Below are 21,332 nucleotides of genomic sequence, written 5' to 3'. Positions count from 1 at the left end.
TGGGAGAATGTATGGGAGCCATTGCTGATATCATTAGAGGTGTCCTAGCAGGAGAGAGAATTAACGATGAGAAACTTTATGGGAACAGACCTCTTTAGATATTTTAAAATCAGAATTTAAAAACATTCTTGCTCACAGACACATTGTTAGGATAAAAAGAACTGTCTTTGTCATTTATACCCTAATGTATGTGAAATTTATCCTGTAAACTATGTATTACACCAGAGGCCAAGTTTATTGCAAATAGAGAATGACACGGAGAGAAATTTGTCCCTGTCCCCACAGGAACTCAATTTCCCCATCCCATCCCCGTGAGTTTTGTCGCTGTCCCTGCTCTTTTCTTGTAAGCTGCCTTAACCGCACAAGCCTTGAGGATTTATGATTTTAAAGTGTTTGAGACTTGGGCAGATGAAGGCAGAACTTACAAGAATTGGGCAGGTAAAGAACTCACAGGGACAGGATAGGAAAATGAGTTCCCGCGGGGATGGGGGAAAATGTGTCCCCATGTCATTCTCTAATTGCAGAGCTAATGGCGGGAGACTGAAACCCAAACATGACAACAGAAACCAGAAATGAACTTAATCAATTGATAGAATTAATTTGATAATTACAAGGAAAAATTGAATTGGTGCAATGAGTTAGTGTACAACTGGAGGCAAACGAATGAATTGCAGTGGCTAGTGACAGTAAACTCTTCTAAGATAGCTACTAGAGAATGACACGGTGACTGTTACCTGCGGCTAGCCGCGGGTAACCCACCTTAACAGTAGCAAAAAAAATAGTCGCTGCGACTTCAAGCCAGGCTCTGGCTGCTTGTAGAAACAAAACTGAAATCGCTACAAGGGGAAGGGAGGGAGGGAGATGCCCGGATGGACAGCGGGAGGGAGGGGGCTGCTGGATCACGCGAAAGACGCTGAAGGGAACTGGGGAAGAGAGTGTGAGGAGAAGACGCTGAAGGGAACCGAGGAAGAGAGTGTGGGGAGAAGACGCTGAAGGGAACTGGGGAAGAGATGCCAGACTATGGGGGAAGCAGAGGGAAGAAGATGGGTGCCAGACCAATGTGTTGATAAGCATTTGTAAACAAAACCCTGCCGGATGAACATCTCTTTCTCTAGTTCAGCAGCCAGAACTTTGATTTATAAAATGACAATTGTACAGAATATTATTTCTTTTTATACTTTAATAAGTTCAGTATAAAACTATTCGAGGCTTGTGTGGATGGGATCAGTTGGTTTGCGGGGACGGGGAGCAAGCTGATGGGGCGGAAATGGGGACAAATTTTTTCCCCGTGTCATTCTCTAATAGCTACCTCACACTTTTTGTATTCCTAACCTACAAATAGTAGTCTATAACTACTACCACAATCTTTAAATGATATCAAAGGAAAACTATACATGACCCAATTCATAATTTTCTCTGAAACAGCTTATGTACCCTGTAGAGGAAGGGGACCAAAACAGAAACAGGCCCTCTGGCAGCAGCCTTCTTTTTCTCTCTGAATAGACTTTTATCCAAACATTTTAGACTTTGATAAGATATTAAATTCCCAAAATTCATGCATACGCAGCTTCAAGGCACATGTCTTGCTGCCCAACTCCCAAAGGAGGGGGACAAAATACGCAATACCAGCCAATCTCCACTGGGCAGATTATGCTATACCCCCCCCCTACTCCTGGGCTTGTGATTATGCCAATTCCTCTGTCCCTAGAACCTCTTGACGTTCCAGGTCATCTTGCCCCAACTTCTCGGGCAGGTCATGCTTCATAAGCTCTGTTCTTCAGCCCTCTGCATGATCATCATATTTGGGTCCAACTCGAACACATGGTCACTGCCAATTTATCAGACAGCAGAGCAAAGGTCCCTTTGCTGATCTGCAAAACAGCCCAATTAAGCAGCCAGGCCCCGTCAGCTTTCAGAGAAAGAAAAAAAATATCTATCTTGTGCTCCATTTTAAGTTAGCCACTGTCTCCCTAAATCTATCATCCTATTATCCCCATTCATGTTAATAAAATAATATACCTAGTTCCTTATAGCATAACACCTAAAACCGAGTGGAGAGCTGCTTCTGGAACAGCAACACCCTTTTCTCAAGCCTCATACTTTCCTATTCAGTAGTTCCTCCCATCCCACAACTACTGTCCTATATAAGGCCCCCTTATATCAAACTGCATAAGGTGTTTTTTTATCGGAAAGCACTGCATTAAAAGCTCCAATGCTCATAGAATCTTGTCTCTCCTAGGCGGGAACGTTGTCCTATTTCCCAGATACAAGAAGAAGAAGGTGGCAACAGGGAGAACCAGCTGGATAATGGTCCCTCTACTTCTTGGGCCAAAGCAGGCAGCCATGAGCATAATAGCGTGACATGCAGAAAGCTAAGTCTAAACAAATTTTAGACATGCACACAAGGGTTCTGCAGTAAACGCAGCTTCTTGTGCTCCTAACTGAACAAAATCTCTCTGCACACATAGGCGCCTGTTCTTCAGCGTATAAATATGAGCCTCGTAAAAATTTCTAGCACATAAAAATTTTACGAATGTGATATTTGTGCGCAGAGTAGGCTCCAATGTCTGCTGAGACTTTTCATTTTGTTCGACACTGTGCACAAACTCTGCTACCCATCAGTCTTAAACTCGCAGGACGCAGGTACTTCTGATTGCAAAAGAAGACACAATTAACAGTATTAAATCCTTTTCGCTAAGAACATAAGCAATGCCTCCACTGGGTCAGACCTGTGGTCCATCACGCCCAGCAGCCCGCAATATTCACTTACACCGAGGGGTTCCGCCAGGGAGCACTGCAACATCGTGAACTAGTGCCTTCCCCTCCTGACATAAGCGATGGAAGGCTGTGTTGGTGGTTGTTTTTCAGTTCAGCAGCAGTTACAATTGGTTCAGCATGAAAAAGGCCAAAGCTGGAGTAAAGACACTGTAAAAACAGCAAAATACTTTAATAATTTAAAAAAATACAGCCACTGTTTTATTATGTAAAATAGGTATTCATTTCATAAAAGTTGTCTTTTGTGGACAGGAAGTAGCTGCTTTCTTGACGATCTCACCCAGGATCTAGCTGCAAACAGAAGCTGTTCTTGGCCAAACCACAGACTCTGTCAAGTGATGGGTTCTTGGCAGAGGGGGGTGAAGCCTATACACTTGTTTATTCAGCTCTGCACACATCCAAGGAACATTTATACACAGGGTTTCCAGATTCTGAGCTCTGAGAAAACGGGATTTAAAAAAACCAAACACATTAATTAAATAAATAAAATAAATGTCTGGATTTCCCCAGACATTTCTCTTTTTAGAAGACTGTCCGGGGTCTGGAACGATTTGAAAACCCCCCCCAAAAAACAGCTTGACTGGGTTTTGGAAAGCCCGGGGCTGCAGCTGGAGGGCCTTCAAGCATGTGCAGATGTAACGTGGTGATGTCATGCATGCATATGATGTCATTGCATCCATTCATGCTCAAAGGCCCTTGGATGAGGGCAGGTGGGGTTGGGGCCACGTGTCCTTTTTTGCTTCAGCAAATCTGGTAACCCTAGTTTATACAGCAAGCATGAGAACTTGTAATGTGCTTTTGCGCAGATCAGTGGTATTCAAAGCCAGTTTTTCTGAACTTCCTGGGCCTAGCTCTTAGACCAAATAGATACAGATATATTCCTGAACATTTATTATGGATGTTTGCTGCTTGTGAAAGGTTTTGGACTAAGAAAACAGACCCTACCAAAGTCTTCTGTAGTCACAGCACATGTATAGCGCAGGCATACATACATGTCAATAACATGAAGAAAGACCTGGTGAAGCTTGAAGAATGGTCTGAAATTTGGCAGCAAAAATCAGAGGGAACGGTACAGTTTAAGGGGTGAAGAACTTATGTGCACGATGGAAGAGTGGGACTTGGGTGTGATGATCTTAAGGTGAAAAGCACAAAAGCAACAACGAAGGAGACTAAATGGTGCTCAATCCTTTTATTTAATATCAGATTCAACATTCGGCACTGTAACCAGATTGAAATCTGGATTCCGATTTCAGCCAAACATTCCTACGCATATTCAATTGAAACACGAAACTCAATCCTTCCTAGGGTTACCAGATTTTCTGGGCTTGCTCAGTTCCACCCATCCCCGCCCCCTTCTGCCTGCTCTGGTCAGGCAGGAGGGCATCCATCCACGCATGAGATGTGATGACATCATGCATGCGTGTGTGCGTGATGTCATCACATTGCCCTCCTGCCCGATGGCAATTTTGAGGGAGGCTTTTCAAAACTTGAACAAAGTGCCGGGTTTTTTATAAATTATGGGCTCATAATCAAAAAATACAGACATCCAAGAACCATCTTAAGTCAGCACTTGGACATCCTTGCATTGAAGAACACTGCCTTAGAAGTAAGCAGGGAACATGTAGAATGAGCTGAGAACACTTTTTACCCCTCTTTTCAAGAGGGGGGGGGCACATGCTGCTATTTGCTGAGTTTAATGAGTCATCATGCTTTGATGGTGACACGGGTCACAGCATACCATGACAACTGTATGAAGCACCGAGGAATGGAAACAGGAAAAGATTAACTAAGCTGCTGAAAGCAAAACCCTGAGTGCCGTTTCTCACCTCTCACCCCTAACTGCATTTCTAGTCAGCAAATCTTTAGCCATTGCTCAATGCTGTTTCACAAAGCTCTTAAGACAGTCCTGTGATCTGAACAAAAGGAATTAGCTCTTCTCTTTGAACAGACTAAGCCTGTGTCAGTGACCCTCTTGTATGATCAGTTGGGCAGGACAATGAACCATTTTGACTGCTGATACTGCCGGAGACCTCGGGGGGGGGGGGGGGTGTTTCATTCTATAAAGTGGACACTAACCTTCACATGCAGAATATATATGTAAATGTTTAGAATAATGCTATGTTTCTTATTTTCAAAAAGGTGAATAAACACTTTGATCTGTATCCATGGAATGTCTCGTAATTTGTTGATGCCCACGAAAAGTGGCACAAAAAATTCAGTGTTCCATACTACTTTCCAATGTCTTAAAGCAAAACAATTCCTTCTAGGTGGATTACTTTTTTGGTGGAGAATTATTCAAAATGTCCTATTGCTAACCAAGGAGAGGAACATCAGAAGCTTTTACCTGGGATCATGGGGCCTCCTATAGCATACAGCTATTTCAGCAGCCGAAGCCAGTCCCAGTTCTTTAATCATTTGTTCCTCCCCCCAACCTCCCTATTTCTTTAATATTTTAATGAGCTGTTATATATTATATTTTGCAAATGATTATATCGCAAACATTTTTCTTATAAAGCAAAACTTAATCACACTAGAGCAGGGATCTCAAAGTCCCTCCTTGAGGGCCGCAATCCAGTCGGGTTTTCAGGATTTCCCCAATGAATATGCATTGAAAGCAGTGCATGCACATAGATCTCGTACATATTCATTGGGGAAATCCTGAAAACCTGACTGGATTGCAGCCCTTGAGGAGGGACTTTGAGACCCCTGCACTAGAGGCATGTGAGGGGATACTTAACTATCCCATAGGATTCCAGCACTGACAAAACTGTCTCACGCTCGACGCTCGAGGGTAGTGGTCAATGAGAATATAAGAGCCATAGAAACATAGAATATGACGGCAGAAAAGGGCCGATGGCCCAACAAGCCTGCCCAATCATGATCCCTTCCACCCTCCAGAAACTATCCTCTGTCATACTGTAGCAACCCCACATGTTTGTCCCATCGTCTCTTGAAGTCGAGCGTGCTACTAGCCTCGACTGCCTGACGTGGAAGACCATTCTATCTATCAATCACCCTCTTGGTAAAGAAGTATTTCCTGGTGTCCCCATTAAATCTTCCTCCCCTAAGTTTTAGCGGATGTCCTTGTGTCACCGTGGGACCCGTAAGAGTGAAGATATTTCCTCTTCCTCCTCGATGCGGCACGTTATGTACTTGAAAGTTTCTATCATGTCTATCATACTGGTGTCTCAGGGTGAGGAAGGATCTATACTTCTACTAAGACAGCCAGTGACTTAGCCTGTGTTTTAGATTCCGGACCCATGTGTGATTGAGTTTGACTGTGACACCCCTGGTCTAGATCTTGAGAAGTTTGAAAGTTCAACAGACAAAGGCACTTATGGGATCTATACATCTCTATGTACTGCTGGTCCTGGACTAAGATCATCGGTGCTGCTGGGGAAACATTCCTATAAGCTCAGATTTAAACTTCCATTTCCACTTCCAAAATTCTGTCCTCCTTCATAGGAGAAAACATTTCAGGCTCCTTGGGGCATTAACGCGCGGAATAGCGCATGCTAAATTGTCGCGGGCGCTAGACGCTAACGCCAGCAGCAAGCTGGCGTCAGTTCTAGCCGTGTAGCGCGGGTTTAGCACGCGCTAAAAACGCTAACGCAGCTTAGTAAAAGGAACCCTTTGTTTGAAACTTTCACCCACGTCCTTGAACTGCCCCCCCCCCCCCCCCCCCCGGGCAGATCTCCTGCCACTCAGCCTTGCACCCCGTTTCCAGATCTGCCTAAAGCAATGGTTCCCAAACCTGTCCTGGGGGACCCCCCAGCCAGTCAGGTTTTCAAGATATCCCTAATGAATATGCATGAGAGATTTGCATATAATGGAAGTGACAGGTAGGCAAATCTCTCTCATGCATATTCATTAGGGATATCTTGAAAACCTGACTGGCCAGGACAGGTTTGGGAACCACCGGCCTAAAGGAAGCTATTTTGGCCAGCCCCGGGTTTCTACCAACCTCATCCCGGTGCATTATGGAACCTGCACCACTGACTACAAATACCACACTGCTTTGGGATGCGATTGGCCTATGTAACCCGGCGGCTCTGAAAGAGGACCTGATAGAGGACCTGATAGAGGACCTGAATGAAAGCCCTGCACTGGGAGACTTAAAGCAGAGGCGCATGAGCGTCAAGCCCCGCCCCCTAGTCCCATGACTCCGGATCAGCTGACGGCAGGTCACGTGACTCCAGATCGCTCGGTCATCGCCCTGGATAAGAGCGCGCGCTAGGCGCCTTTGCAGCCCATCGGATCGCCTAGAACCGCTGCCATGCTGGGCTGCCGGCTGCTCGTGCTCGCCTGCGCGGCGCTGTCCTGCACGGCCCTGCTCAGGTGAGAGACCGGGGGGGGGGCATGCATCGAACCTGAGCCCCTTTTGCCGTATCTCGAAGGAAGCAAAGGGTTGAATTTGGTTAAGATTCTGGAGATCTATAGAATGCAAATGGAATCTCTTTTAGGATCCTGACCAGGTCTTCAGTAAGACTTATGTTGCTAAGACAGCCAATGCCCGAATGGAATAAACAAAGCAAAATGGAAGGGCCAATAAGTTTGCTCTTCGTGAGCAGGGCAAGCCCAAGGGCATTGGGTGCCCTAGGCGAGCCTTCCTTGCCAGTGCAAGATACAGCTAATTTGTTGCTCTTGGAGTTTTGGTTAGGGAGCAGATCCCCAGCCCTTGCTTAGAGCACTAGAAGAGAGAAATGGCCTAGTTCTGCTTTGTACCCATTGTCAGAGGAGAGCTGTGCATGCAGAATATATGTGTACAGTTAACATGATACTCTAGGATAGTCTGTTTGGTTTGCAAAATATAACCAAGGGTTGCAAAGTTCGTATTTCTCTATTTAACTTAGAATCAGAATGCAATCTATATTCCAGTAGCAGCAACAGACTTTATCCAGTAACAGCCATATTATGAAGTACAGTAATAGAGAATCCTGCAAATAGCCGACTCGGAAAAGGGCAACACCATAAATATTGCTAGAAAACTAAATAAGCCAGGTTGCATGTAGGAATTTATAGCAAAGGGGGAAATATTGCCTCGGTCACGCAACAGCCATACTGGAGGAGACTGGTGGTACATTTAGCCCAGTATCCTGCTTCTAGCAGGCCAATCCAAGCCAAAAGTGCCTGGCACACCCCACTTATCCATTGGAATGAAGTAACTTTTGTGCTGTCCTCATATAATCAGTCTTTTCAACCCTAGTTATGTTTTGTGAAGTATCCCTTCCCCTTATTTTAATTGGAAACTGCTTAGACATATGATTTGCAGTATATCGAACTGAATCTTTACTCTATAGAGTAAACTACCAAAATTAATTATCCAAACTACCACCTTACCGCCTTATCCGAACTACCACAACCAGGCAAAGGAGAACCCAGACGCCATTCACTCACCCTCCCAATCAGAGGCATCAAACGCAAAAAAATGTACAACGGCCTACTGGCCACACAGGCAGCGAAACTAGACCACCAACTCTCCAATCTACTGATCACGACCCCAGACTACAAAACTTTCAGAAGAGAAATAAAAACCCTGCTATTCAAGAAATCCATCAAGACAAACTAACACTGCAGGAAGCATTTCGATCTTCCCCCAGATCCCACAACCTTCTAACTAAATTATCTTGTATTGACCCTGACACAATGCCCAGATCTCCCCCAAAGTAAGCCGCTCTACTTTGTAACTCTCCTGGAAATGTCCAGATAACCTCTTGTGTGATCCGTCTTGAACCGCAAGGTAATGGCGGAATAAAAATTACTAATGTAATGTAATAGTTGTATTTTGAAACTGAAACCACATTCTGCATGTAGTGCAACAGTATTCCCTCCTGTATTGTGCAAAACACAAAAATAGATGTAAATTTTAAAATGTGGCAGGCCATTTTATTTTTCTAATTGATTTGCTCTTGGTCTCTGCTTTCTTCTGTATACGTCTAACTTGTTTTTAAAGGTTTCCTGTCCGTTTGACATGTCTTTGTATCTTTTCCTAAATCACTCTGACATGAATCTTTTCATCTTTCTTCTATCTATTTTTCTGCCTCTGTATCCACTTGCATTTCAGTCTTCAATATCCCTCTTTTACTGCATCCAACCCCCCCCCCCCCCATACCTCTAAATTTTTGCCAGCATGAGTGGCTTTTCTAGCATACTCCTTGCGCCAGTGTTGGATTTCCCTCTGAGGTCTCTTTCTGGCCCCGTGACCTGGAAGTGTTTCAGAGGGAACCAGGCTGGCACTCAACAGGCAGGAAAAGAGGCTTGCGCTAGCAAAGACCTACAGAGGTACGAGGTGGGGGAAGGTGTGTTGTGGTGGGATGGAGAGGTGCCAGCGCCTCCACCGACACAGCACCCGGGATGGGTGGTCCTATTGCGCCATTGCATCCATCTAATGCAGTGGTCTTAAAAAATCTTTTTCATGTAAAGAGTTGCAGTGTGGAATATGAGGGCCATAAAACCATTTCAAGTGTATGCATACTACCAGTTTTGTACACCACCTTGATCTGCTTGTTCAGACGGGATATTAAACATTAAAAATTAATACCAAGATTGATTCTACAACACTTCAAAGATACATTTTAAAAACTCACTTTATTTTGGATTGTCAACAGCAGCAAATTCCATAAACAAGACAGCTGAGATTAGTTTGCAGTTACTATAGCAAGTGGACGAGATTGAAATGAATGTATTTACAGGATTTGAGCTATTCAGCCAGCCGTTTGGGGGCTGCCCGTTGGAAAGCACAGGCCTAGAGCTTTCCATTTCTTTTCATCCTCCCCCCAGCTTTTCAGTAATTCTCCCCCTTTTGCATCCTGTTCTTTGCTTTCTGGGTCCAGCATCGCCACTTGGCTTCCATAGTCCTCCTTTTGGCTCGCGATATCCCAGTCTTCTCTGTCCTCGATATTCAGCATTTCTCCTTGATGCCCCGTCACCGCAACCAAGCCTGAAGCTGCAGCTAAAGGAGAGCATAGCACAGGGCCTTTTGAGTGCATAGGCATGCGATGCCTCCCACTCCCTTCAACAAAAAGAATGTGGTGGGCAGGTGCTCAAAGACCTGCATTGTGTTGACTTGCCTTTAGTGCCAGTGGTGTGCTGCTGCCAGTACCATAGTAGCATAGTAGATGACAGCAGATAAAGACCCGAATGGTCCATCCAGTCTGCCCAACCAGATTCAGTTTAAATTTTTTTAAATTTTTTCTTCTTAGCTATTTCTGGGCAAGAATCCAAAGCTCTACCCTGTACTGTGCTTGGGTTCCTATTGCTGAAATCTCCGTCAAAACCTACTCCAGCCATTGAAGCCCTCTCCATCCCATCCTCCCCAAACGGCCATATACAGACACAGAGTACTACCCAACATATTTTAGTGCAAAAATTCTTAAAAACAGGGAATTATAAGAATTGTCACTGGAACGAACCATGCAGTAACAATGACATTATTCAATATTTCAATTTCTCTAAAGCTAAGCTCTAAGGAAACGCCAACATTTAATAGCGTTCTATTATTTAATGAGCTTAGCAAGTTAACAATCATTAACCCCCCACCCCCCTTTTCAAAACCATGGTAGTGGATTTTAACGCAGACTGCGCTGCTTCCAACACTTATAGAGTTCCTATGAGCGTCGGGAGCAGCGCGGATTCCCGCATTAGAAACTGCTATCAGTTTCATAAAAGAGGGGGTAAGATCAGATAGTTTAATGTTTCTAATGACACTTATCAATGATAAAATAGTGGATAAATACATAACATTCTGACTGATGGGCATGATGGACCTATGGTCTGACTCGGCAGAGGCAATGCTAAGGCATCCATTATATTCTGTGGGCCCCTTTGCATTTAGCTCGCGCTAAATCGGTTTGCGTACCTTAATAAAAGGACCCCAAAATGAGCCCAAACATTTAAATCTAAACCAATTAAACATTAAAATGGCAAACCATAATAAAAATAATCCTATTCAAATATCAATCGATGGTAAAATGCTTGTCAATATTTGTTGTGCATAATTAAAGTAGTAATATTTATAAACCACGAATCAATATTAGTAAAATTAGCAATCTGGGGGTTGCCATCTAAATACCACTCCTGCCCATCGTAACACGTCAACAGCCTTGAGGTGATCTTAAGTTTTGGGTTTTAAAAAAAGATTTTAATTCCATACTTCCTACTTGGAGATCCCGTGTTAATCCCCTGCATTTGTTTTAAATTCTATCGCTGTTTTTGTCTTCACCTCAACTAGGAAGATAAAAATTAACCGTTAGGAATACATAAAAACATAAGAATTGCCATCCTGGGACAGTCCAATAGTCGAAGTCTAGCATCTGTTGCCAACCATGGTCAACCCAGGTCCCAAGTACTTGGCTAGATTCCAAGTAGTAAAACAGGTTTTTATGCTGCTTATCCTAGGAATAAGCAATGGATTTTCCCCAGGCCATCTCAATAATGACCTATGGATTCTTCTTTTAGTTTGGGGGAGAGGACATTGCCCTTCAACTTTTAGAAAAGCAGCTAAATCTTAGGCCATAGGGTTGTTATCTACTGCCTTTTTTCCTATCTAGTCCAGGGGAGTCAAAGTCCCTCCTCGAGGGCCGCAATCCAGTCGGAATTTCAGGATTTCCCCAATGAATATGCATGAGATTTATTTGCATGCACTGCTTTCATTGCATGCTAATAGATCTCATGCCTATTCATTGGGGAAATCCTGAAAACCCGACTGGATCGCGGCCCTCGAGGAAGGACTTTGACACCCCTGATCCAGTCTGTCTAACCATGTCATCTATTCCTCCTCTCCCTCTTGTATTTGGTTTTCTTCCCACTGTTTAAAAACCTTTTTTTTTTTTTTTTTATAGTGCTCATGAGGCATACTGTATGTTGCACTGTACCAAAAACAAAACAAAAAATCCCCAATTTCATGGAGCTTACAATGTGGTTGAGACGGGGACCACTTTAATTATGAAAAGTACCAAGTTAAGAGTCAATGTTAATCAGTGCATGAAGACTAATCTCAAACGAGGGCCTTTAAGCAGGACTTGCTGTTCCAAACCACAGTGCTTTAAGACGGCAAACTTCAGTTGAGCTTTGTCTCCGTTCTACTTAAATAAATATTTGGTAACTGTTTATTTACTCAAATACTATCCCCCTCTTTTACAAAGCCACACGGCAACAGCCCCGAAGCCCTTTAAATCTCGATGGGCTTCGGGGCTGTTACCGCAGCCGCTTGCATGGCTTTTTTAAAACAGATCCAACCAATACAAAAGAGGACTAAAACAGAAGTCAATCCTTGCTGGTTATAATACCGCTCTCAGAAATCTGTGCTGTCCTCACACTACAGTGTTCGGGACCATTCTCACAGGTAAGAGATATCTTTCATTGAGTCGGTATTTTTTATGCAAAAACCATAGCCATGCAAGCTCATATAAAGTGCTGAGTGCAATAAATAAATGACTTATTTTAAAAATAGATATCAAAAAACTTTATGCACTTATCTTATAAAGAGCTGGCTTGTGGTTCTTGGTTGTTCATTATATGGCTGAACGCCCTACGGGACCCGTTTATTGCACTCAGCACTTTATATGAGCTTGCATGGCTATGGTTTTTGCATAAAAAATACCGACTCAATGAAAGATATCTCTTACCTGTGAGAATGGTCCCGAACACTGTAGTGTGAGGACAGCACAGATTTCTGAGAGCGGTATTATAACCAGCAAGGATTGACTTCTGTTTTAGTCCTCTTTTGTATTGGTTGGATTTGATTTTCATTTGAGGACTTGTTTGCCTATTATAGTGATTGAGTACAATATTTTTTAAAACGGGCCCAATGTGCTGTGTCCAGATTAATTGGAGCCAAAACAGTGATGACGTCATCTGTTAGCTATATAGGGTATTTCTGTGCTTCTCCCACACTTTTTTTTTTTTTTTTAAATTCCAAGTGTAGAGTGTGTCCATTCAAGGTTAAAATTATTCAATTTTCTATACCCTTCTCCCAGGGGAGCTCAGAACGGTTTACATGAATTTATTCAGGTATTCGAACATTTTTCTCTGTCTGTCCCGGAGGGCTCACAAGGAGCAGGGTGGGTTTGAACCCACAACCCCAGGGTACTGAGGCTGTAGCTTTAACCACTGCGCCACACTCGGCTTTGACGTTGTTCTGCTCATTATCTGCTCATTTACTAAGCTAACTTTTTTTTTTAGGTTAACAACCAGCTGTGCACTGTTCACATGCAGCTAAGACTTTATTTAGTTCACATGATTGCAGGGGTTGACCCAGTGACTAATAATGGTAGAGGTTGAAACTGGAACAACAAAGGCCAGGCAGAGCAGGGATAGGTATCTGAAACCTTCTGATTTTTGCTTTTCAAAGAGATAGTAAATCCCCACGACTTGTAAACCTAAACATCGACAAGATTCTGTTAAATTTGATCAGTGTTGTGGTCTCTGTGGCATCAAACATATCCAACTATAAAGCATTGCTCCCCTTGTCACATTCTGGCCAGACAATATCTTGCACTGTCTTTATGGAGGCTGGATTAAAAGGAGGTTGATAATATCACGGTTGAATGACACGGTGACATTCATCACCGTCCCCATCCCCGCGGATAACCGCGGGAAATAATCCCATGTCATTTTCTAGTGTCTATTTCAACCTCGGTCCTTCTACACCAGCATTCTTCAAAGCAAAGCTTGAGGGTCAGTAGTTGTGGCATTCATACTCTGATTCTTATGTGAACCAAGGATAATGAAGCCATTGTGACATCACTGATGTGATTGGCTCTTAGGCACTGGTGGAATGAGGCATTATGACATCACAATATCTGCTCTGGATACCAGAGACTGTCATTCTGTAGTGTCTGTTTCAACCTCAGTCCTTCTACACCAGCATTCTTCAAAGCAAAGCTTGCGGGTCAGTAGTTGTGGCATTCATACTCTGATTCTTCCCTCTTTCCTTAAAGAATGACGTGAAGATGGTTTCCCGTGGTTATCCGCGGGGACGGGAGCGGTGATGAATTTTGTCACCGTGTCATTCTCTACTTGATATGCATCAACTTTATGGAATGCCCTTCCAAATCATCTTGGGCAAGAAGGCTGCGTACCAAAATTCAAATCTTTTTCTTAAAACATTTCTCTTCAGACGCATTCAATATGCGGGAGCCTCTTCGTTGATGCTAATTGGGAGGGGGGAAAGTTTTTCTTCTCCCTTCCCTTTTAACTTTTTAACAATGCAATTCCCTCCTCCCATTATGTGTTGTGTTTCTGATTTTTGTTTGTTTCGGAAGGAGCCCTCTGAGCAGTCTGCAGTTGGTTGGGGAGGGGTGGCTTTTTGAAGGGGAAGAAATGAAAGGGTACATAAATACAAAATAGCTTGGGGGGAGGTGAAATCCTTGGACAGTTTTATGGATGAAAGTACATCCCAGCCCTTGTTGCATTTGACCTGGAAATACACAGACCAGGAGGAAATTGGCTGATAGCATTACTTCTGCTTTGAAGCTGACTAGAAGTTGAGACTTGGAACCAAATAGAGACTTTACTCTCCACCTTGGAGTACCAACCATAGCCCCAGACTACAAGCTTCTTCCCTCCCCCCCCCCCCCTCACTGCCTTTGTTTTTGGCTTCTTGAAATGTTGAGGGGTAACCTTGCCTTCAAGGGATCTGACATTTATTTATTTATTTTTAAAAGTTAAATACCGTTTTATTCCCAAAGCGGTTTACAAATGGTTACATACATAAGATATTATACAATTCAAGACAGATTCAATCCTTACATAGAATCAATTTCTCAAAGAAATGCATTGACATAGAATTGTGTGTTTGACATTTTCCTAAATGAGCTCCTATCTCTACATTTTCGGATTTGACCAACCATCTGATGTTTTCCCAACAGAATCCCCCTGACAAAGTTCACTTCTGTCCGACGTACTGTCACTGATTCTGCAGGCAGTTTGGAGGATCTCTTACTGAAAGGCAACCAGAAGTACATGTCGGGCTTTCCAACTGTTTGGAATCCCACCCCTGAGGTTCTGAGTAATTACTTGGATGTAAGTACCTGCTTTTGCTTTGGATAGATCAATTAAACCAGCTGATTTTTTTGCTTTGGATAGGGCATGGGATACCCAGCTCTACAGGCTGCTTCCTCCTGGTGGTGATAACAGTAGGCCTATGTATTGCTTAGATTAATTCACCAAATGTTTGAAGCTCCCCTATATACTCTTTCTCACACTGAGCAAAGATTTACTGATTTCAGTTGACATTCCATAAAGAAAAACATCTGCTCAGACCTGGAAGACCACTGTAGAACATAAGAACATAAGATGAGATCGAGCCAGCATGGTTTCTGTAAAGGCCGATCATGCCAGACAAATCTACTGCATTTCTTTGAGGGGATAAGTAAGCAATTGGACCAAGGTGACCCAGTAGACATTATATATCTAGATTTCCAAAAAGCCTTTGACAAGGTGCCCCATGAACGCTTACTGAAGAAACTGTGGAGTCACGGGGTGGAAGGGGACGTGTACAGATGGATCAAAAATTGGCTGGCGGACAGGAAACAGAGGGTAGGAGTAAAGGGGCACTACTCTGACTGGATAGGGGTCACAAGTGGTGTTCCGCAAGGGTCAGTGCTGGGACCATTGCTGTTCAATATATTTATTAATGATCTAGAAACGGGGACAAAGTGCGAAGTTATCAAGTTCGCGGATGACACAAAACTCTCCAGCAGGGCCAGAACTGTTGAGGAATGCAAAGAATTGCAAAGCGACCTGAACAAACTGAGTGAGTGGGCAAAAAAATGGCAGATGAGCTTCAATGTGGAGAAATGTAAGGTCTTGCACATAGGGAAGGGGAACTCCATGTACAGCTATACGATGGGAGGGAGGGTACTCGGGGAAGGCAGCCAAGAAAAAGATCTGGGGGTATTGGTAGATAACACAATGAAGCCGGCGGCACAATGTGCAGCGGCCTCAAAAAAAGCGAACAGAATGTTGGGCATTATCAAAAAAGGTATCACTACCAGAACAAAAGAAGTTATCCTGCCACTGTATCGAGCAATGGTGCGCCCACATCTGGAATACTGCGTCCAATACTGGTCGCCATACCTCAAGAAGGACATGGCAATACTCGAAAGGGTCCAGAGGAGGGCAACGAGGATGATAAAGGGTATGGAGAACCTTTCATATGCCGAACGGTTGGATAGGCTGGGGCTCTTTACCCTGGAGAAGCGGAGACTGAGAGGGGACATGATAGAAACTTATAAAATCATGAAAGGCATAGAGAAGGTGGAGAGGGACAGATTCTTTAGACTAGCAGGGACAACTAAAACAAGAGGTCATTCGGAAAAACTGAGAGGAGACAGATTCATAACGAATGCAAGGAGGTTCTTCTTCACTCAGAGGGTGGTGGACACCTGGAACGCGCTTCCCGGAGAGGTAATAAGACAGAGTACAATTCTGGGGTTCAAAAAGGGACTGGATGACTTCCTGGAAGCGAAGGGGATAACAGGGTACAGATAGAGGTTTACCGTACAGGACATTGAGCGAATAGGGTATGGATATTTTAGGTTAGGTAGGGAACACTTTCAGGTCATGGACCTGGGGGGCCGCCGCAGGAGCGGACTGCCGGGCACGATGGACCCCCTGGTCTGACCCGGCAGAGGCAACGCTTATGTTCTTATGTTCTTAAGAAATGCCTCTGCTGGGTCAGACCCGAGGTCCATCGTGCCCAGCAGTCCGCTCACGCGGCGGCCCAACAGGTCCAGGACCTGTGCAGTAATCTTCTATCTATACCCCCTCTATCCCCATTTCCAGTAGGAATTTGTCCAATCCTTTCTTGAACCCCAGTACCGTACTCTGCCTTATAACGTCCTCTGGAAGCGCATTCCAGGTGTCCACCACACGTTGGGTAAAGAAGAACTTCCTAGCATTTGTTTTGAATCTGTCCCCTTTCAACTTTTCCGAATGCCCTCTTGTTCTCTTATTTTTTGAAAGTTTGAAGAATCTGTCCCTCTCTACTCTCTCTATGCCCTTCATGATCTTGTAAGTCTCTATCATATCCCCTCTAAGTCTCCTCTTCTCCAGGGAAAAGAGACCCAGCTTCTCCAATCTCTCAGAATATGACAGGTTTTCCATACCTATTATCAGACGTGTTGCTCTCCTTTGAACCCTCTCGACTAACGCCATATCCTTCTTAAGATACGGCGACCAATATTGGACGCAGTACTCCAAATGCGGGCGCACCATCGCCCGATACAACGGCAGGATAACTTCTTTCGTTCTGGCTGTAATACCCTTTTTGATTATACCAAGCATTCTATTCGCTCTCTTAGCGGCCGCTGCACACTGTGCCGACGGCTTCATTGTCATGTCCACCATTACCCCCAAGTCCCTTTCCTGGGTACTCTTATTCAATGACATCCCTCCCATTGTATAGTTGTACCTCGAGTTTCTGCTCCCCACATGTAATACTTTACATTTCTCAATGTTGAACTTCATCTGCCATTTCGCCGCCCATTCTTCTAATTTGTTCAAGTCCCTTTGCAACTTTTCGCAGTCCTCTGTAGTCCGAGCTCCATTAAATAGTTTGGTGTCGTCCGCAAATTTTATTATCTCGCACTTCGTCCCTGTTTCTAGATCATTTATGAAGATATTAAATAGCAGTGGCCCGAGCACCGAGCCCTGCGGGACACCACTCGTGACCCTCCTCCAGTCGGAGTAGTGACCCTTCACTCCTACCCTTTGTTTTCTACCCTCCAACCAGTTTCTGATCCATCTATGTACGTCTCCTTCCACCCCATGGTTCTTCAGTTTCCGGAGTAGACGTTCATGGGGCACCTTGTCAAAGGCTTTTTGGAAATCTAGATATATGATGTCTATGGGGTCTCCTTTGTCCATCCGTTTGTTGATCCCTTCGAAGAAGTGCAATAAGTTCGTTAGGCACGATCTTCCCTTGCAGAAACCATGCTGGCTGGTTATCAGAAGTTCATGTTTTTCAAAATGTTGATCGATGTTTTCTTTTATCAGTGCTTCTGCCATTTTCCCCGGAACCAAAGTCAGGCTCACCGGCCTGTAGTTTCCCGGGTCACCTCTTGATCCCTTTTTAAAGATGGGCGTAACGTTGGCTATCTTCCAATCTTCCGGGATCTCGCCTGTTTTCAGGGATAAGTTGCAAATTTGCTGCAGTAGTTCCGCTATCTCCTCCTTTAATTCCTTCAGAACCCTTGGATGTATGCCATCCAGACCCGGGGATTTGTCAGTTTTTAGTTTTTCTATCTGCCTACGAACGTCCTCAAGGCTCACTTTTATGGATGTTAATTTTTCTGCCTGACTTCCGTTGAAGAATTGCTCAGGTTCCGGTATGTTGGACGTGTTTTCGTTTGTAAATACAGACGAGAAGAACATGTTAAGCCTTTCTGCCACTACCTTCTCCTCCTTCACCACTCCCTTCCTGTCTCCGTCGTCCAGCGGTCGCACTTCCTCTCTAGAGAACGCGTCAAACGTGAAGCGTGTCCAAATGGCACGATGATCAGGTCTCTCGTAACGCTTTTAGTCGTTCAAGAGTGCGACATTCCAGGAAGCGTGAAAAACGCACTTTAATGCCGCACTCTTGAATGACTAAAAGCGTTACGAGAGACCTGATCATCGCGCCATTTTGACACGCTTCAAACCATTTTTTTTTTTGTGGGGGGGGTTCCCTGACATAGGGATACATCACATCGGAGCCTTCAAGCAGATTAATTTAAACTGTATTTAGACAAGTAATATTTAAAGAACTAGCCCCCTTTTTTACTAAGGCGCACTAAATGCTAACGCGTCCATCATTTAACACTTGCTAAATCTGCTAGAGTGCCTTAGTAGAAGGACCCTTATATGCTATGATTGGATGGTGAGGTTACATTTGGGGCTCATCCCCTACAGTGGTCCTCTGGGTCTCTGAACATTATTTTTTCTTTATTGAATGGCAATTGAAATTAGTAAATCTTTGCTCAGTTTTTTTTAGTTTGTGTCGGTTTTAGTTTGTGTCGGTTTTGTTTTGTTTTGTTTAATGCCCAGCATGTCTTCATAAGCCTTGAAAATCAACTGTACACCCAAGGTGTGTCCCTGCTTGGGGGATTAAGGGCTGTGCTCATTCAGTCTAATGCGGTGCGTAGTTTGTGTGGGTCTCTTGCTGGATTTAAGAAGTGGGTAGGAGGAATGGGAGTGACCTGACGGGCCGTGAGATGCACATCGCCAGCTCAAGGCTGGCTCTGTAAAGCCTGGCATATCTGTCTCTGTCCATTGTCTCTCCAATTCAGTGCTTCTCACCCCAGTCCTCGGACACCTAACTAGTATGATACTTGCAATAAATATGCTTGAGAGATTTGCCTGTGCTACTTACCTTGTATATATTAATTGTGGGTATGCTAAAAAAAACTGCCTGGTTAGGTGTGTCCTAAGAACTGGGCTGAGCCGCTTTTGTGTGTTTGTGTGACTATATATATATAGATAGATAGAGATGGATATAGTCACACAAAAGCGTGCCGGACAAAGCCCAGAAAATTGCGTGCAAGACTCAAGCGCAATTGGCTTTGTCCCACATGCGAATGACTCTGATATCTAATATAATAAAGCCCTAAGCGCGCATGCGCACTCCCACCTGCGTGCTCCCGTTTTTCCGTGAGCTGTAGGGACCCCCAGGTAGAGGGCGCAGGCGTGTGGTGGCACGGAGCCTGTCGGCCACGGCGGCTCTTGCCGTCTGAAGGATAAAGCCTCCCTTCCTGTAAGTTTGCCGCCGCCGCCCCTGCCGTCCTTCCCCAGAACCCACGCTCGAAAAACGGCCGATCACCCACTGCGCATGGGAGCACCGCCCTGACTGGCTCCTCCAGGCCGACAACGCGCACAGGCCTAAGTCGGCCAGCCAAAGCAAAGGATCCGATTTTGCAAAAACGTCCGATCCCGAAAGTAACCCTGCATGCCGCTCCACCTCCGATAGCCCCGAACACCTTCCATGGCGCCCGATGTACAAAATCGGCCCTGGAGGGAATAGAGAGCTGAGGGGGAGGGAATGTTGTTGCACAGGGAAGTGGGGTGGGGGTAGGTAAATGTTGCTTCACAAGGAAGTGGAGTTGGAGGACATGATGCTGCTGCACAGGGAGGGGGGGGGGACAAAGGGGGCCAGGGAGCAAACGTGCTTTGCTTTGGGGGGAGGGGTGTGCTGGGGGGCCAGAGAGCAATCTTGGATTGCTTTGGGGAGGATAAAGAAGGGGGCTATTGAGAGAGACAAAGAAAGGCAGGCAGGCAAGGGGCCACAGAGAGATGGAAAGACAGCAGACAGGGAGAGAGACAGAAAGACAGGCAAGCAGGGGGCCAGAAGGAGAGAGACAGAAAGTGGGAGGGAGAGAGATAGAAAGAGAAGGGGCAGGGAGAAATACAGACAGAAAGAAAGACAGACATACATATATTCTAGCACCTGTTAATGTAACGGGCTTAAACACTAGTATGTATATATATATATATATATATATATTTATTTCACAGTCATTCGCGTGCATTTATGTATATCTATAAAAGAATAAATAAAGAGAAAAAAATAAACAAAATGGCATCTCCTGAACCAACCAGGCCACATCAGTCCTACAGGAGGTTATCATCCAGCTACTAGTGGCAACATGGATCCCAGTGTGCTAAATGCATATAGTTTCTGCCTGGTAATGGACCAGAAATGATGTTGCCACTTGGACCTCTGCCAAACAAGAATACTATACCTATTTAATCACCTCTTTAGCTCCAGCCTTCACTGTCTTTTACTACACTAAACTCCCTACTCAAAACACCCTCAACCCCTATATCCCCAGGCTATGGCAAGAGTTTTTCTACAGCAAGGAGTGTCAAAGGCCAGAATCCAGTCGGGTTTTCAGGATTTCCCCCAATGAATATGCATGAGATCTATTAGCATACAATGAAAGCAGTGCATGCAAATAGATCTCATGCATATTCATTGGGGGAAATCCTGAAAATCCGACTGGATTCCGACCCTTGCGGAGGGACTTTGTCACCCCTGTTCTACAGTAAGATCCAGAAGATTCACCTTGAGCTCTCAACCAGGCAGGCTGCCTCCCTCTTTCCTTATTCTAACCTCCTGTCAACACCTGCCACCATGTCCTTCTCTGAAATCACTGAGGAGGAGGAAACGGCACATCTTCTCATCCTCCAAACCCACTACCTCCTCCTCCAATCTGATTCACACTCAACCTAGTCTCTCCCACTGTCATCCCTCCTATCTGTCACATCCTCAACCTATCAATCTCTAGCAATTGTCCCTGATGCCATAGTCACACACTGTCTTTGACTTTTTTCTTTCTCTCTGCACCCACATACCACTAAAACCTGCCACTTCTTCCTCTATCATTCCAAAATCTGACCCCCCCCTCCTCTCCGAGCACACCACCAAAACCTTTATCCACGTCCTCATCACCTCGTTCTTTAGATTACTGCAACGCACTACTTGGGTCTTATGCTCCAGCCATTTTCTCCCCTTCAGTCCGTTCAAAATTTAGTTGCACGATTCATATTTTGCAAGTGCTGCTATATCCATGTTGCCC

General features: G+C 44.6%; 1 protein-coding gene across 1 annotated transcript in view; it reads left to right on the top strand.

Moving 5' to 3' along the window:
- Positions 1-6,910: 6,910 nt before the first annotated feature.
- The window catches only part of CTSD (cathepsin D), a 31,197-nt gene continuing 16,775 nt past the window's right edge, over positions 6,911-21,332 (top strand). The window contains exons 1-2 of the mRNA XM_033927999.1: positions 6,911-7,113; positions 14,646-14,799. Coding sequence (XP_033783890.1) covers positions 7,052-7,113; positions 14,646-14,799 — 216 coding nt within the window. The 5' untranslated portion in view covers positions 6,911-7,051. The remainder of the gene's footprint in view (positions 7,114-14,645; positions 14,800-21,332) is intronic.

Source organism: Geotrypetes seraphini, chromosome 19 (genome assembly GCF_902459505.1).
Source record: "Geotrypetes seraphini chromosome 19, aGeoSer1.1, whole genome shotgun sequence".
In the NCBI taxonomy this organism is placed as follows: domain Eukaryota; kingdom Metazoa; phylum Chordata; class Amphibia; order Gymnophiona; family Dermophiidae; genus Geotrypetes; species Geotrypetes seraphini.
Note: the sequence above shows the minus strand (reverse complement) of the source record. Positions and strands in the feature narration are given on the sequence as shown.